General features: G+C 36.5%; 1 protein-coding gene across 1 annotated transcript in view; it reads left to right on the plus strand.

The window, feature by feature from the left end:
- The window catches only part of LOC147733193 (mucin-5AC-like), a 245804-nt gene that overhangs the window by 110096 nt on the left and 117493 nt on the right, over positions 1 to 18215 (plus strand). The window contains exons 21-22 of the mRNA XM_086957733.1: positions 16223 to 16361; positions 17302 to 17412. Coding sequence (XP_086813859.1) covers positions 16223 to 16361; positions 17302 to 17412 — 250 coding nt within the window. The remainder of the gene's footprint in view (positions 1 to 16222; positions 16362 to 17301; positions 17413 to 18215) is intronic.

Here is an 18215-nt window from a genome sequence, read left to right on the forward strand (position 1 = left end):
GAAGGGCTGGACTGAGAACGCAAACTGGCCCTGGCAATTGAGTCGAACCAGCCGCTGGGGGAGGAGGACGGGGTGTGTGGAAAACACTGCAGCTGCTTTTGTTATAGGGGGCCGATATTGCAGCTCTGCTGCAAAACCGGCCCCTGGTATCAAAATTTGAAACCCAGGGGTCCAAACTTGCCCCCATTGAGAAAACACTGAGTGCTCGCTACGGCCAGTCTGGCCCTGCCAACTAGGCCAAGTCACGCCCATTGTAAAAAAAACGGAGCAGACCCTAACAACCTGAAAAACCTTAGTCTTTTTACCAACCTTCCCTTACTTGCCAAAACACTGGAAACGTGTGTCTTCCTTCAGCTTAACTGACAAATAGAGGAATTAAACCGCCACAACACTTTCCAATCAGGATTCAGGAAAAGCTGTAGCACTGAAACCACCATGCTCAATATTTTTGATGACATCCACAGATCCTTGGATGGAGGTGATGCCAGCCTCCTAATCCTACTTGACCTGACTGCGGCATTTGATACAGTAAATCATCCAGGTTTACTTGAAGCTCTCAAAATCCATGCAGGTGTCAATGGAACAGTTCTGAGATGGGTCATGTCCTATGTGCAACATTGCTGTCAGCAAATGAAAATCAACAGCTGTCTCTTCCAACCTACTCCAGTAACACAAGGCATACCCCAAGACTCTATCCTCTCCCCAGTCCTTTTTACCCTCTTTATGGAACCACTCACCATAATTTTGAGCCAAGCAAGAGTTAAATGACACACACCTCTACTACAAAATAAAATCACCCTGTGACTTCCAATATCTGAACACCACAATACTTAAGAAACAAACATGGCTAAACGCCAACCACCTTCAACTGAACCTGAAAAGACAGAACTAATACTCTTCCTCCCCAAAAACAATCCCTTACCTATCCAAGAATGAACCAAGAATATTGACGTGCTTAGCTGATCTCTTTCTCTTTCTAACTCAGTTTAGTTCCAAGGCATTACTCTGGACACTAACATGTTGATGAGGGAGCACATTAACAACTCAGTTAAAGAAGCACTCTGCATACTCAGACACCTAAAAAAATAAAACCATTTATCCCTCCAGACAATCTTAAAACAGTAGTGCAATCTCCTAACATCTCAAAATTGGACTATGGCAATGCCTTCGTGACAGGAGCCCCAAAATGTCACCTTATGCCCCATACAGCAGTTCTCAATGTGGCTGCCAGACTCCTCACAGGATTCAAAAGATTTGATCATATCTCTCCTGCCCTCAAGAGTATGAACTGGCTTCCCATCAAAGAAAGATGAATCTTCAAAACAGCCTGTATCACCCACAAAGCCTTTTATAAAAAATAAAATAAATACTTAGAAAACAAAATCTCGAGAGCAGGTAAAGTCCGGGCACTGAGAAGCTCCAACCACTTCTTCTCATTCCTCCTAATGTAAAGAAGAAATCATCCCAGTCATGCTTCTTCTCAGGAAATGTACTAAGGAGCATATCAGCAAAAGCCGGCGATAATTATCGCTAAGTGCGCTTAGCGCGAGGCTAACTATCGCCGGCTATCGCTGGTTTATATCGCCGAGATAGCATACTATCAGCAACGCTTCTCTCCGATGCGATATGTAAACCAGCGATAGTTGCAAAAAGGTGCGATTATCGCTGGAAAACGAGTGATAAACGCACATCGTCAGGCGATACCTCGTTGAAAGGGCTGGGTGGTCTCAGCCCTATGATCCACCACCCATTGGCTATCATGGTTTAGTCAAAAGAAAAGCAGGCGTAAAGAAACCTGTGATAAGTGCGGGTAACGCTCCTTTTATCATCACTGCACAGGTTAGCGTGCAGATTGATAATAGGAGTAATGTCGCTTAGCGATGTTTTCCTGGTAATTTCTGTGTGTTATGCCCACTTTGCATCTCATTAGCGATGCAAAGCTGGGCGTTGATGTAACGGGTGCTTAGTCGGCAAAACACGCAATAGCGTGTCTTTGCTGATAAGGCGATACAATTATTGCCGCTTTTCACCCGAAAACGGACGCTAAAGCGGCAATACTTTTATCAGCTCTCCTTGATGATATGCCCCCAAGATCTGCAACTCACTCCCCAAGGATCTCCGCTGCAACCCTTCTATTGCATCCTTCAAACGAAAACTTAAATTTAAATTTCTCAAACACTACTTCAAATAAGCACAAGCTGCACTGCATTTCCCTCATTGTCTGCCTTCTTTAAGAAAGCCACCTGACCCTTTCAATCTCCGTTATTGTCCCAATGCCATTTCTCAATGCATCCTTGTATTAAACAGTTGTTAGTTTATAGCCACCTAATGATGTTTTGCTCTTTTCTTTGACTTTTATATACCCCTTGTAAAAGTATTCCCATAACATGTAAAGCACTCTGAATCCCTCTGGTCTACCCAGCGCTATATAAAACTCAACAATAAATACATAAATAAATACATTTCAGCTCTGGACACAATACTGTACTGTCATCAAAAAATGAAAGCGCTAATTGTAACAACGAAGACAGCACCAGTTGATATAAAGTAATAAGAACATTTTCCTACACAAAATATGCAATTGTTTACTTATAGGTCCAACCAGGCACGTGAAGGTAGACTGGGCCAGTTGGTAATTTTCAGCCGCATATGGCTCATTGTAAGGGTGGGGCACCTTACTGCGCAAAAACAATCCTTGTTAAATGCAGCACACATAGAAAACGTAGAGAACGAGGAGAATTTGAGATATTTCTCCTTGATAGGCCTCCACTGGGAAGGAGTAACCTTTTAGGGCGTTCCCTGGTTTACTAGTTCTGGTGAATCCAGGAATGCTCATAAAAACATGAGCGTTGCATGGGAACACCCACGCAACGAGCAAGGAATGCATTCCCAATGCAGTGTAACACAACGCAGCAATTTGTGCTATGTCGCGTTTCTCCAGATTTACTGAATGTTAATGTAAATGTAGTAGTATTTGTATAGCGCACCGAATCGACCACCGAAGGGGTATCTCAGGCGCTTGTACGCATATCACTGTGGAACCCTTCCTGGCTTTCCACTCCTGGGCACCCCCAAGGTGAAGCCAGGCATCCTAGTGTTGTTGGTGCCGTTGTGGAGATTAAGCAAGCTATTGCCCAGAGTTGCAGAGTGGGACCCATGATTAGAATAGGCACCGAGGCGAGAATTATCAGGTCAGCGAAAATTGAGCCCAAGACCCGCCGAAGCGGGAATTGAACTCTGGACTCGGGCTAGACCTCTTCATCAGGGTCTGCCGCTCTAACCATTGAGCCACACTTCTCCACTCAGGGCCAGTAAAGTGGCTTTGCGTGGCGTCTTGAATCTTATTTGAGGTTTGCGTTGCACACGTACCACGTTGCGTCGTGTAAATATGATGCAATCTTCCCCATAACTATAGACCCTATTATGTATAATAAGGGCTATCTCGTTCACAATAGGCGTTGAACTGGCATAAACCAGTAAGTGTTACTGAAAAATGTCCGATTAGTTCTGGACTGTAAAATTGTCTTGCAAGTGCCCCAACATTACTCAAAAATAACATAAAAACTTTAGGTTCATTACAGGAGCTAACATGGACATTTCAGTTTTAGTATTGTAGGATGTGCAGACAGCTTTCAGGAACACCACAGTCAACAACTTGAAAACACCCTTTCTTTATCCACCAATACACAAATAGCATGTTAATCGTTCTTCATTCACCAATTTTCCTCTCACTCGGATTTTACAATTTGTTCGGCATGATGCTATGGTGTTGATCTGTTCTGTAACTGTTCAGTAAGCTTTGAATCAAGCTACTCATGACACATTTATCAGCATGGGTACATAGAGCCATGGTGCACAACCAATGAAATATACTCCAAGGCCATTGGTGCATACTGGGGGAAGTGTGTTTCACATTTTCCCTTAAAAGCATCAAGGTGAATTGCAGACATGATAATTTTTTTCTTACCTTTGACTGGAGCAGGCTAACAAATGGTGCCAAGAACCCTAGAGCCGGTTTTAGACACTCCATTTTAACCTTCCATTGTGATTTCATATCTTTTGTAAAGGTTCTCCACCTGTCATTGCTGGGAACTGCTGCCCCTGGGTTAGCGCTTTCATCAGACTTGTGGGATAAACAGGTGGTGTTTGCTGTAGTGACTTGCGAATTAGAAAAGATAGAACACTTTTAGCTCCAGATGGACTTCGTAGAACTATGATGTAAGCGTTATAGCAAAATGCACTGAATGTTGGTTTAGAATGTTGGGTTTGCAGTTACACACAGATGAATAAAGACGTGTAATACTAAGCTCTGTTTGTGACGTAGTCCTTTGTGAGTAACCAGGCTGTGGAGGATGCTAAAATTACCATTCCTAGGTCCTAATTACGAGTTTGAGATAAATTCCAATTCAGGGACCAGAATTCCAAGTTGTGTCATTATCATCTCACCCCTGCTGTTTTCTCCGGACAGATTCATTCAGGCCAATGTGCACCTTAGTGCATGTGCTTTTAACCCAAAAATATTTTTAAACACAGCGCCCCTCACCAGAGTCAATGCCTGGTTCAGCTGCACTGGTCCCATTGACCTAAAGCCAGCCCTACTTCCAGCAATGGAGCAGGGCAAACATTTCCCAATATGGGTTAGAGCTAGCCTCATAGCCATTATATGAGGAAAAATGATCTATGTAAGTGGTGTGTTATGATGCTTCTCTTAAATTCCAGCAAGTCAAATATGTTAACAGATTTCTTGTAGAGGATTTAAGGGAGAGTAGACTTTTCCCTGGGAATTTTTTGAAACTTTTGGGATCAAATTTGCTAAAACACTACAGACTCTTAGAGGGCATTCATAAAATATTCCAGTACTTTCATGGCGCACCAGGAAAGACTGGCCTTTCCTAGGCATAGAACTTGTTGTTTTCAAATGTCTTAAGTCATAAATGACTTCCACTATACCAAGGTCATCATTTTTTCATGGGTGAGCCCCTTATGCCAAGGAGTATGTTCAATATGACAGTATAATGGATGGTAGACAGTCAAAATATCGAGTTGTTAATGTTGATGTACCATAATATCGAGTCCAAAATATCGATGGTAAGAAATTTCGAAAACAAAGATATCGTCGTAGAAAATATTGATTTATGTGTGTGTCAAAAATATCGAAGACATGAATTTCGAAATCAGTAATATCGATGCTGAAAATATCGATTGTCAAAAATATCGATATGTAAAAGTGATGTTTTAAAGTATGTTAAGTAATGATTTATTTAAATGTTGTTTATATATAAGATAATTTTTACATTTAATTGTATTATTTTTAGTTAGAAGTCTAGGAGCGGGATGTAGAGTTTATAGGGGATAAGGGTGGGTAGTGTATTAAAAAAGTATAGTGTTAATATGGAATAATAAATTTCGCATTTGAAGTAAATTTATAAATTTGCGAAATTTTATTCAAAATATTTACAAATGCGAAATTTTATATAAAATTATTGAGTATTGTTAAATTATTTGTTCTTTGATTTTGGATATATATTATTAAATTGTGTAAATATATCTAAATTTTTATTTTTTTACTAAATTATTGTATATTAATGTTAGGAGCGGGATGTAGAGTTTATAGGGGATAAGGGTGGGTAGTGTTTTAAAAAAGTATAGTGAAATTGTAAAATTTTAAATTTCGCATTTCCTTTAGATTTCAAAAATTCGATATTTAAAAAAATTTTTGGGGAGTAGTCGAAATTTGATCGAAATTTAGGGAGTACATTAAACATTATGAATAATTTTTGAGTATGTACAAAAAAGAATTATAAATATTAAAATATTACATTAAATTTTTAAAATATTTGTACTATAAATTTAGGAGCGGGATGTAGAGTTTATAGGGGATAAGGGTGGGTAGTGTTTTAAAAATATATAGGGTAATTATATAAATTAAATTTTCACAATTTCATATAAATTTGCGAAATTTCTAAAATTGAAATTAATATTTCGATTTTTGCGAAATGATATCGATTATTTTCGAATATAGTACTTATTTTTTAAGTTTGCTGTTGTCTATGTACTAAAATATATTTGTAATTATACAATTTTCATATATTTTCTAAAAATATTTGTCTAATTATGATATGAGTGGGATGTATATTTTCAAGGGGATAAGGGTGGGTAGTGTATAAACAAAGTATACTCTAATCATAGAACTAAAAATTTCGCCTTGTATTTCATTTTAGTTTCGAATCGAAATTTTATATAAATATTATTTAAATACGAAATTATGAACACTATTAGGTTGTTGTTCTAAATTGAGGTATTTTGTGTATGTAGTAAAAAGAATCAAAAATATATAATGTAGTAGATATTAAATACATAAATGTATCATATTTTTAGGAGTGGGATGTAGAGTTTATAGTAGATCAGGGTGGGTAGTTTTATCAAAGGTACATTTTGTGCGTTTAGGGTCTGTTTTTTGTGTATGTGCGAAGGGGTATTTTAAGTGTTCAGGGTCAGTTTTTGGTTTGTGGGTAAAGGGGTATTTGTATGTTTTTGGGTCAGTTTTTAGTTTGTGGGTAAAGGTGTTTTGTCAGGTTTCAGGGTCAGTTTTTAGTTTGTGGGTAAAGGGGTTTTGTGAGGTTTCAGAGTCAGTTTTCAGTTTGTGGGTAAAGGGGTATTTTTAGGTTTCTGGGTCAGTTTTTAGTTTGTGTGTAAAGGAGTTTTGTGAGGTTTCAGAGTCAGTTTTCAGTTTGTGGGTAAAGGGGTATTTTTAGGTTTCAGGGTCAGTTTTTAGTTTGTTGGTGAAGGGGTTTTGTCAGGTTTCAGGGTCAGTTTTTAGTTTGTGGGTAAAGGGGTATTTTTAGGTTTCAGGGTCAGTTTTTAGTTTGTGGGTAAAGGTGTTTTGTAAGGTTTCAGGGTCAGTTTTTAGTTTGTGGGTAAAGGGGTTTGTGAGGTTTCAGAGTCAGTTTTCAGTTTGTGGGTTAAGGGGTATTTTTAGGTTTCTGGGTCAGTTTTTAGTTTGTGGGTAAAGGAGTTTTGTGAGGTTTCAGAGTCAGTTTTCAGTTTGTGGTTAAAGGGGTATTTTTTGGTTTCTGGGTCAGTTTTTAGTTTGTTGGTGAAGGGGTTTTGTCTGGTTTCAGGGTCAGTTTTTAGTTTGTGGGTAAAGGGGTATTTTTAGGTTTCAGGGTCAGTTTTTAGTTTGTTGGTGAAGGGGTTTTGTCAGGTTTCAGGGTCAGTTTTTAGTTTGTGGGTTAAGGGGTATTTTTAGGCTTCAGGGTCAGTTTTTAGTTTGTGGGTAAAGGTGTTTTGTAAGGTTTCAGGGTCAGTTTTTAGTTTGTGGGTAAAGGGGTTTTGTGAGGTTTCAGAGTCAGTTTTCAGTTTGTGGGTAAAGGGGTATTTTTAGGTTTCAGGGTCAGTTTTTTATTATAGGGGTACAGGGAAAACATAAATTAAGATTCTATTTAAATTAAAATTATTATATTAAATTAAATTTAATTATATTACATTATTCATTTTTTTACATTTGATTTTTTATAGTAATTAATTATTATTTAATGTCCTGCAGTTAATTAAATTAATTGTTAATTGGAGTTGGAAGAGTAAATGTAATATGTTCTGTGTCCTGCACTTACTCTAATTAAATGGTGATTGCATTTCGATTTGTAAATTAATCACGTTTTTTGAGAAGCAATTACCTAAAGTAAATGGTTATTGGAGTCGGAATATTTAAAAATTTTATTATGTGTCTTTCAAATATTGATATTATATGTATATTGGTGTATGAATAATAATTTTTATAACTTCAGTGTATAGTATGTTATTTATTTACATGTGGTATATAGAAATAGATAGAACATTACAGTTATAATACATTTGCAAAAATACATAAAAATGATTTTGTCATAGGTAATAAATGTTTTTATTCAACACTTGAAATATACGAACATATATACATTTTATTAAGCTATCTTTGGTATACATATAAACAAAAATGGAGGACAATGTCCTTTTAATAATCACATTTTACAGTAATTTTCTTGACAAGTACTTTTAATTTGTAGAGAAAAAATGGTTAGTTCACATAATGCAATGTATGATATTATACATACATAATACTATTATTGTTTCTTAATAAAACATCAACATGTGTAATGAAAAACATAATTCACAAATTTTTAATACATATAGTGATATACTGATGATGATATTAACATATGAACACTTTTAAATTTATAATATAATATAAATATCCTAATTAGAACATGTACATCATCATCAATGATTCTTTTAATATTACAATATTCTTATGTATGATTATTATTATTAATAAATACGTTTTAATAATAACAATTTTCACATATTAGTCATATTGTAAACAATTTAATCTGATAAACAAATACAAGATTACACATTTTGTTATATAATAATTTTAATAAATATTACATTGAATATTTTTATATTTTCATACTTAATGTAATAAATATTAAAAGTATGTAATATATAATTAATATACAGGCAAAAACATTTTCTATTCACAATATAATATACAATTTTTTTTACATTACACATAATTTAGAGCCATATATATAACAATAATCGACATTTATAGTAGTACTTTTCACAGTTACATATAATTTGGATCGTTTATTTTGTAACCACTCTTTGTCTTTTTGCGTTATTTTGGTAAAGGGAAAGTCGCGGTTGGAAGCAGATTCACTTTTGAGTAGGTACGAATCTACTTTTATATTGTTAAAGTATTGTAAATTATAATTAAAGGTTATATTTTGTTATTTTGGGGTTGGTAATTAAAGTATGACTATTTACATATAATGGAGTGGAATCAATACGTATTTTCGGTCGCAAATTTTTGAGCCATTTAAAATAGTTGGAGTTAATGAGTATGTGGTATAATTTAATTAAATTATAAATAAATAGGAATGTTATGTTTATATATTCTGGGATACTCGTTAGTGTTATGTCGGTGGGATTGTTTAGCTGTTTTTTTTTCTCGTATTTTGAAACAGCTATTTCCGTTTCCGATAATTTTTTTTTAAGGGAAAGGAAGTGTGTTTCAGTTGTTAGAACGGAGATGATTTACATTCTTCCTTTATATTTTGAGTTCTGTGAAATATGTATCACACTTTAAGATAACAGTCGTTATTTTAAATGGCATTTAAATAGTCGTTTAATTTGGATGATGGATAGTTTTTGCAGAGTTAAAGAAAACATAATTAATGATTTGTTGGATTAAGTCTTTGATATTTACACATTGTATTGTCGGTAAAGGATTATCTTTATGATGTTCTATTTAAAGGTAAGTTAGAAATGTATGTTATTTTATTTGGATGGAAGCAGTTTATAAAAACAAATATTGTGATATAATAATATATTTATTTAGTCTTTTTAGAATAGTGTTAAAAAATAAATTAGACTAAATAAATATTTTTTTATTATATTAAAATATGTGTTTTTTTACATTAAGGATATTGTTTGATCTCTATCAATTAATTTAGTTATAGCAATTAGTTCAATGTTTTGGCTATCATTTTTAAATATTCCAGTCCTCTTGTTGTAGGATATAGTTGGACTTGCTGTTGAAGATATAAATACATTTGAGCAGTTTGTCTAGAGAGTTTTGGTTTCAGTTGTATGACTGATTGCTGCATACGTAGTTCCTGAAAGCTTTGCTCTTTTTGTATAGCTGAGACTAGCTTGTGTAATGTGGGTGTTGTACGTCCAGTAGAAGAGAGGAAGGCATTGTGCCAACCTTCAACAGCATTGTTCGTTTTTGCTTCTTGGTTGAGTGTTGGTAGATAGACATTCCACCAGGGAATTGCAAATTTTGGCTGGCGTCTGTGGCCTGACCTATGTAGTCTTCCTACCCAGTTGTCCTCAAAGTAATCTAAAAGTGGGGCGAGTCTTTGCTCATTTTGGGTGTAGAAAGGACTTTCAATTAACAAATTGTAATGTTCGGCCACATCAGTTACTGGTACATATGCCAGAGCAATGAGATGTTTGATCTGGTATGCAAAATTTATATTTGTTGCATACTCAACACTAAGGGCAGATTTTTGTAAATGTCTCCAGAGACATTGATTGAAATGAAAATAACATCCTTGAATGGATGTGTGTGGGTAACTTTTCAAAATAGAATTAATCATAGCTTGCTCGAAGTCTATGATGATTTTCATTGGGAAGTAGTCAGAACTTTGTTCCTTTATTTTTTGTAAGATTTCTGAGTAAGTAGTGTCTTGTTTGTTTGGTAATAAACAATATATGAAGGGGATACAGGTATTATGATATTGCCCATGAATTGTGTATAACTGGTAGAAAGGTTTTGGGCATATAGAAAAAGTACCATCCATCATCCAAGTAGTACTTTCAGTAAATTTTTTTATATTGTTATTAGTTGCAAACATGATTATTCTTTTGTCCTTGCTATGATTATCATAAAATATAAATGGCTCGTCATTATGAGTAATTACAAGCTCTGGCGGAATTATGACTTCTTCAAAAGTTTTAGGAGTTGGTATATTGGGTCTACTTGCTTTTTTTGTTCTTGCTATTGTTCTTTTAATGGTAGCAATAGATGGTAGCTGACCTCTTGCTTCTTTGGGAACTTTAGGTAGTAATTCTTTCAGAATTACGTTGGTAGGTAGTTCTGATCTGGTACTTAATTCCTTGATATTTTCAAGAGTGGATCTCACTTCTATTTCCGAGATGTTTGGTGGGTGATTATGTTCAGTGGTATTTATAACACTAGTTTCCCTTGTTGTAGCACGGCCATAGCATTTATTGGAGTAATATTTTGTACACTTCCAATTCACTTTAAGGTCTTTTTGTTTCTCCTGAGTATAAATGCAGCCCATATAGCATAACAAAAATGTGCCTTTCTGAGATGTAATAAATCTTGCATCATCAGTCATTCTTGACTTCTGGTATCTAGAAAAGTTAATATACAAATATTAATACAATCTGAAATGTATAAAAGATTTTAAATAAAGCTAGTATTCTTCTAGTAATTTACTTACCACCAGTAATGTTCTATTTATCGAAAGTAGATGCTTGTTCAGTTAGATGTTGTTCTTCTATTGCCACGGTCTGTTGAGAAATAATTAAGTATGTTATAGGAAAAGTTACAATTTTTTTCTTGGTAACTTTTGTTTTACGTTATAACGTCTCTAAAAATAGTTTTGTTTATTTGAATTTAAAAAGAGACATTTCCAAGATTATACTAAGAGATGCATAAAAAGAGTCATTTTTATTTCTAGTACATTCTATAGAGTTTATAAAGACTAGTTATGTTTTATTTATGAACTTACCAAGAGAATTATAGTAGTAGCAGAATGTTTGTTCTTTGATGTGAATTATCTGTTTTCTGTACCTTTGAGTTCTGTTTAGAGAGAAAGTTGATGAAAATTACTAATGCGTTTATATGTAATATAAATAATACACATTTGTTATAAAGCATTGTTACTTAATTGCTAAAAAGAACCGGGGATGATACATGTATTATGAGTAAAAGCACAAAAAAACATATTTAAGAACAGGAAGATTATACTAACAGATGCATAACAAGAGGCATTTTATTTCTAGTACATTCCATAGAGTTTATAAAGACTAGTTATGTTTTATTTATGATCTTACCAAGAGAATTATAGTAGTAGCAGAATGTTTGTTCTTTGATGTGAATTATCTCTTTTCTGTACCTTTGAGTTCTGTTTAGAGAGAAAGTTGATTAAAATTACTAAAGCGTTTATATGTTATATAAATAATACACATTTGTTATAAAGCATTGTTACTTAATTGCTAAAAAGAACAGAGGATGACACATGTATTATGAGTAAAAGCACATTAAAACATATTTAAGAACAGGAAGAAAATATTTTTTACACAGCATTGTAACGTTTTTTCCTCAAAAAATTCTGCCTTCACACTATGTATTAAGATTTACAGGCTACGAAACAAAGTATAGAGTTTTAAATTAGGCCAATAATTGGCAAAGAACGTTAAGTAAATGTTAAACATATGTAGATACCTTTTTTAAATTTAAAGTGTCCTGTATCTTGAAGTTGAAGTATAACTTGATTTGTTTGTAGAGTCTGTTTAAAGGTAAAGTACATAAATAAATAACAAATTAGGTTACAAATCTTGGTCTATAATTAATAGACCACAAAATTAGAATTTATTAACAGAGCTATATGATTACTTACTTGTAGTTTCAGGACGAATTTTCTTGAAGAGAAGAATATAGATGGTGCTCCCAAAATTGGCAGTATGTGGTCACGAAGAATATTTCCTGCAACTTGTATGGCTGTTTGTGATTGGTTTATATAGTCTATGTGTAATTAAGTTTGCCATCTGATTGGTCAGATATGTAAAGACGAGTTACTATTGGTTAGTTTGAATTTTTTTTAAGTAAAACATTTAAGAGATATCTTCTTATATAGTTTATGTTGAGGAATTGAAATGATATATTTATGTAAAATAAAAGTCTTGTAATAAATAAAGATTATGTAAAATGAGTACTAAGTATTAAATAAGTATGTTTACAAAGAGTTTATATACAAATTTTGTCAGTTTGCGAATACACAATATTGTACACTAAATGTTACTTAATAATTTGAAAATACATTAGTGAAGTCATTAGAAATGTGTGTATTACTTAGAGAATAGATTTATTGGTGTTATATATAAAAAAAGGAGTATATTTTAGCTATCGATATTTTGATATTGACGAAAATAGTGCTATCGAAATTTTTGTAATCAATATTATTGTAGTGTGGTATATGTAGTATTGAGTGTCGATATTATGGTATTCGAAAATAATGCTAACGATATTTCTGTAGACGATATTTTTGTGCATCGATATAGTTTGCTCGATATTATTGTAGTTTTCATGTTAAGTATAGGGTGTCGATATTAGTGCTATCGATATTAGAGACTCGATGTTATAGTAGGTCGATTTTTTAGAAATGGATAATCTGTCAGTGATTCATAATGGATACTTTGGCCAAAGTCATGGGTACCTCAAAAAAGTTCCTCCAGTATACAATGGTCAGCATTTTGCCATTGACACCCCCTATAAAATCAGTACAGGAAATCTTATGACTAGAATTACCTATAATATCAGTTTCACAGGTGTTATGGTGTGTGTTCTGTGTTTCTGCTGCTGGGCATGACTGGGCTGGGGCGTTCTCAGTTAGATAGTTTGAATCCCCACAGCCAATGATGTTGTCTTAATAGAAGCAATTCAGGGCCTGCAATTTGCCATAGGTAACACCTCCAATCCATATGCTATTAGTTCCCTTGTCAAGAAGGCAAGAATAACCTCCAGCATGCCAGACCAGCAGCACGTTTGCATGCATAGCACACATACATTCACACATTCTCTCACACTCACATTCTCATTATATCTCTTGCACTCTTTCGCACATTTGTACTCTGTCACACTCTTGAACAGACACACTGCAACTCACACTTCCATTAGTCAATATCCCTGCTCTGCTGCTTCTGCTATACCTGCCTTTTCATTTGGTAAAGCTTAATAAAAACCTATTATATATATTCTATTAAAAAGAAAAATATATATATATATATTGACTTATCAATGTTTGTTACAAGTATGATGTGAATCAAAAGTTGACTTCCATAAAATAGCTGTACGGGGTTTATATTTGGTCAAGCAGTTACAGTATTGGAAATGAACTAGTCCGTATTCTAACATGTAATATCAAAGCATCCAACTGATCTTACGAAATGCTTGACTTCTTCAACAACTATGGATTTTATCCAGTAACACTTTGCATTTTGGGGTTTTTAAGACCCAACTTACATTGTAAAAAAAATAAAACACATCTCGGAATGAAGTATTGTGATGAACAGAAAGCCATGAGTGGCTGAAGGTTTCACACGATCCTCAATCCAGCCGCCTACCCCAAAGCCCAAGCCCTAATCTCCCTGCTTGTGCCATCCCACATTCACATTCCACTCTCCCCTCTTGCACCAGCCCTGTTGTTACAGATGGAATTAAGTAGGCATCTAGTACAACGGAGAGAGCAGGTATTATGTAGGTGCCCTTGTAGAAATATGTATATAGTCATGAGAGTTGTGTAATATTTATATGTGCAGAATAAGAGGTGTGCTCATGTAAGTGCAGTGTGATGGTGGATACTGTGAGTGAGTTCAGCATTAGTGGTGCGAATGTAGTGTGAAAAATATGCCATGTGAGTGTTGAGTGAGTTGCATGAATGCAATGTGAGAGGAGGGCCCATATGAGTGTCAAGTCCCAGGACTGTGTGCAGTGAGAGGAGTGAGTGCAGGGTGTGAGTGATGTAAATCAAGGGTGAGTGGTGTGCCTGGGTGTGTTGCAGGGTGAGCGGCAAGAGTGAGGGGTGATCTGTGAGATTGACTGGTGAGAGGAGTTAGTGCATAGCGGTGTGTCCCTATGAGTTCCGGCAGACTATCATCTGTGTGCAGGCAGGATGAACAGAGTGCATGCATGAAGAGGTTTGTCTTTGTGAGTGCAGGGTGAGAGGAGGAAGTGCAGGGTGCGTGGTATGACTCCAGGGTGAGTGTTGTGCTTGTTTGTGTGGTGTGAGTGTAGGGTTAGTGCTGTGCACATGTAAGTTAAGGGTGAGTTGTGTGAGTGACAGGCGTGCCTATATGTGACACTGTGGGAGTAGGGTGGGAGGAATGAATATATGGTGAGTGGTGTGCTTGTTTGAGTGAGATTTATAATGAGCGTGACAGGTGAGTGGAGTGTCACGCGGGTGCAAGGTGAGTAGTGTGCATGTTTGAGGACAGGGCAAAAAGCGTGAGTGCATAGTGAGTGGTGTGAGTGCAATGTGGCCACTGTGAGTGCATGGCGAGCAGTGTGCTTATGCAACTGCTGGTTAAGTAGTGGGAGAATGGGGTAAGTTCATGGCACGGGGCATGAGTTGAGTGTGGCCGATGTGAGTGCAGGTTGAGCGGTGTCCATGTGTGAGTGCAGAGTAAGAGGAGGATGAATGGTGTGAGTGCAGGGTAACAGCGTGAATGCAGTATGTTCCCGGTGAGTGTAGGGTGAGTGGTGAAAGTGATAAGTGAGTGAAGAGTTGTGTGTGTGCAGAGTGAGCAGTGTGCTCATGTGAATACTGGGTAGGAGACGGGTGAAAAGCTTGTGTGCATAGTGAGCAGTGTGAGTGCAGTTTAATCGCTGAGAGTGCAGGGTGGGCGTGAAAGTGAAGGGTGAGCAGAGAGAATAAGGAGTGAGTTGTCTGAATGCAGAATGTATTGCCAGACACCTGGAGTAACTCAGCATTGTATTGAAAACTGGCATAAAAATTCAGATATAAGCTAAACTATTTCTATTATGGCCTCAATGAGGGATGGAGGGTGGAGGTATAAAGTAATGTGGTGATCCTGTAACAAACTTTTAAACTCCTGATTAGGGTTGCTAGCTGATCCGATTTCTTCCAGTTCTACTGGTATTTTGATGTCCCAGCCAGTACAGAAATAAGCAAAATCACCTAAAGCCAATATTTTTAGCACTTCTCAGTGCATTCTTCAAACATAAAATATAGACAGCACTTTTAAATGTGTCCCGTGGTTGCATTAATGATCCATGACTAATAATTAAAGGAAACAAAGACAGAAAAGTCATCTTACAAATGAATACATATCATTTCAATTACAACCCCATTTATTTAGTGTCAAGGCGAGGCCTTTGCAGACTCTTTGAACAACAAATGGACGTTATTTTTCTTTTGGAAAGTGGCATCCCTACTCCTGAGATGCCTTTTCACTAAATGCATTCTCCCACTGTGGCAGTAAAAGAAAAATGTAAAGACTAGGCAGAGTGGGGACGCAGGGTGTACAAGAATCAGTGAAAATAACAAACAAGCCTTGTCAACCAGTTCACAGAGGCATGTAAACGGTATTTTAAAGACCTGTGAAAAACTCAGGTGTTTTCGGAGATAGGACTCCACACACTGCTCACCTGATGCCACAGCAGCTCAAGCTGCAGCAGCCAGGCTGAGAGACACAACGGAGGCTTGGTAAAGTCCTTTTAGCGCTATAGGCATTGTGCGCCTGATTCAAATTGTAGTGTATGAGACAAAGTGTAGGGGAGTAGCACTGCCCTCTAGCGTTATTTTCAGCTCATACATTGATAGAGAGGCCTTTATAGCCCATGACTGAGGACATCCTATTTTCCACCTCCCTAACTAAGTTATTTCTTGTTTTGTATGTTTCTTTGCAGCAACTGCACACAAAGGTCCTGGGCCTGTACAAACCGGGTTTGCTTGGGGTCTTGCACAACATATGGCGAGGGGAACTATGTCAGCTTCGACAACCGCCGATTCCGGTTCAGTGGCAACTGCGAATACATCCTGGCGCAGGTACTGGCTCAACTGTGGGCATGGGGGTCAGGGGGAGGTAGAGGGGTTTATGACCTTCAATGTCACTGTTAGTGAAGTAGTTGAAAAGCAACCTATTCCTCATCAGTTAACAATAATGGCCTTTATAAAGACTGGTTGTCTCTGTTGTTATGCCAGCGTAATCGTGCATAATTTTCAGCATTTCACCTTAAGCTTGTTATGTAGAACTTCCAAAATTACCCCCTATACCACATCGCATAATTTCATGTGTGTTTGGATAAAAATCCTATTGCATGAGCACAGGAACAATGAAAACCAACAGAATGAGAGTTGTTGTCATTCACAGCACTTGAGTTTGTTTGCTTTTTTTATAGTCTTCATTGCATCCTCACTTCCAAAATGGATGCAAGGAGGCATGTTCTGCTAAAATATTGTGGTCAATTCAAGGTTTGCATTTCACATAAGTCCATTCATTCCTAAATTTTACATATTTAAGCAATACTAAATTATGTGAATTTCACACACCCCTGGGGTCTTATTACACACAGTGCCCCGGGGCTCAACAGGCATTTGCACCCGCTTTGCGTGCCCCCGGGGCACTTTGGTATTACAGAATGGGCTGCAGACGTTTGTGCAGCTGCCTTTGTAATACTGAAAGCACTCACACACATACACTGCTAGTGAGTGCCTTCTCGAGAGGGCATTCCCTCATCTGCATGAAGGAATCCCTTTGCCTCTGAGCCCGCGCCATATTACGGACGAAGGGGGCAGAGGCAAAGAAACTGTCAGGGGCTCACTGACAGTGCTCCCCTGATAGCAGCCTTCTGGAGCAGGGAAAGGTGGTCCTCAATCCCCCCAGATATCCCCTGACAGGTAGGTGCAGCCATAATAAGGCAATGGGAAAACTGATTAGTAACCCTTATTAATATTTGTTAATAACTCGACTCATTCCTCTTCTCAGGATTACTGCAGCAGCTCAAGTCAAGAGGGCACTTTTAGCGTCATCATCGAAAATGTCCCCTGCAGCACCAGTGGCATGACCTGTGCCAAAGCACTGAAGCTCTCCCTTGGGGTAGGTACTTCAGCTGATGGTGTAATTCAAAGGCCAGTGTTCTTTGAGGGCCTCTGTTTTAGTACATAAACAAAAGCATAACAAATACTTTCAATTTCAGAAACTATTAAGCAATGACCATGTCACAGTCTATTTGTTTAGATCATGTATTCTGCAAGAAAAAATATCAAACGTTAATGTAGCAGACCCGCATATGAAATTTAGTACATTTATTTGTAATAGCTGGAAAATATAATTTTAGAATCAATCATTTTTATTGCGTGGTAAAGCATCTTTATACACAGCTCAGCTGCCTACATCCAAATGCCGGCAGAGCGTAATATCATGACAAGTACACAGCGTACGGGAAAAATACAATTTTAGAGATTATAAAATGTTTTTACAACCAATGTTTATTTTTCTGTTTTATACTCTTACTAATACTCCGATTACGTGTTTTCACTCTCTTGCAAAAGTTTCCACTTCGTGCATATAAGTAAACAACAATACCAAATAATTTTAAGTCACATTTATTTTAAGTGTTGTGCCATGTGGTATTTCACATCCTACTTCTTGAGTGCAGTAAGGTATTGCTGAATTGTGCTCTTCAGGGATAGTATGATGCTTCCACTAAAGTTTATTTCATGGGCATCAATGAATACGAACCACAAAGTTAAATAGAACATTTATGAAATTCCTAATGTGATTCTTATTAGAAGAACCTCATTGTAAGGGATAAATGTCCTTAGCAAAGTTGAGGCAAATATCCAACCACACAGCTGGTGGAGTTATCACATTTCTTGTCTGTCCAGTACTCAACGTAC

Source organism: Lissotriton vulgaris, chromosome 2_1 (assembly GCF_964263255.1).
Source record: "Lissotriton vulgaris chromosome 2_1, aLisVul1.2, whole genome shotgun sequence".
Classification (NCBI taxonomy): Eukaryota; Metazoa; Chordata; class Amphibia; order Caudata; family Salamandridae; genus Lissotriton; species Lissotriton vulgaris.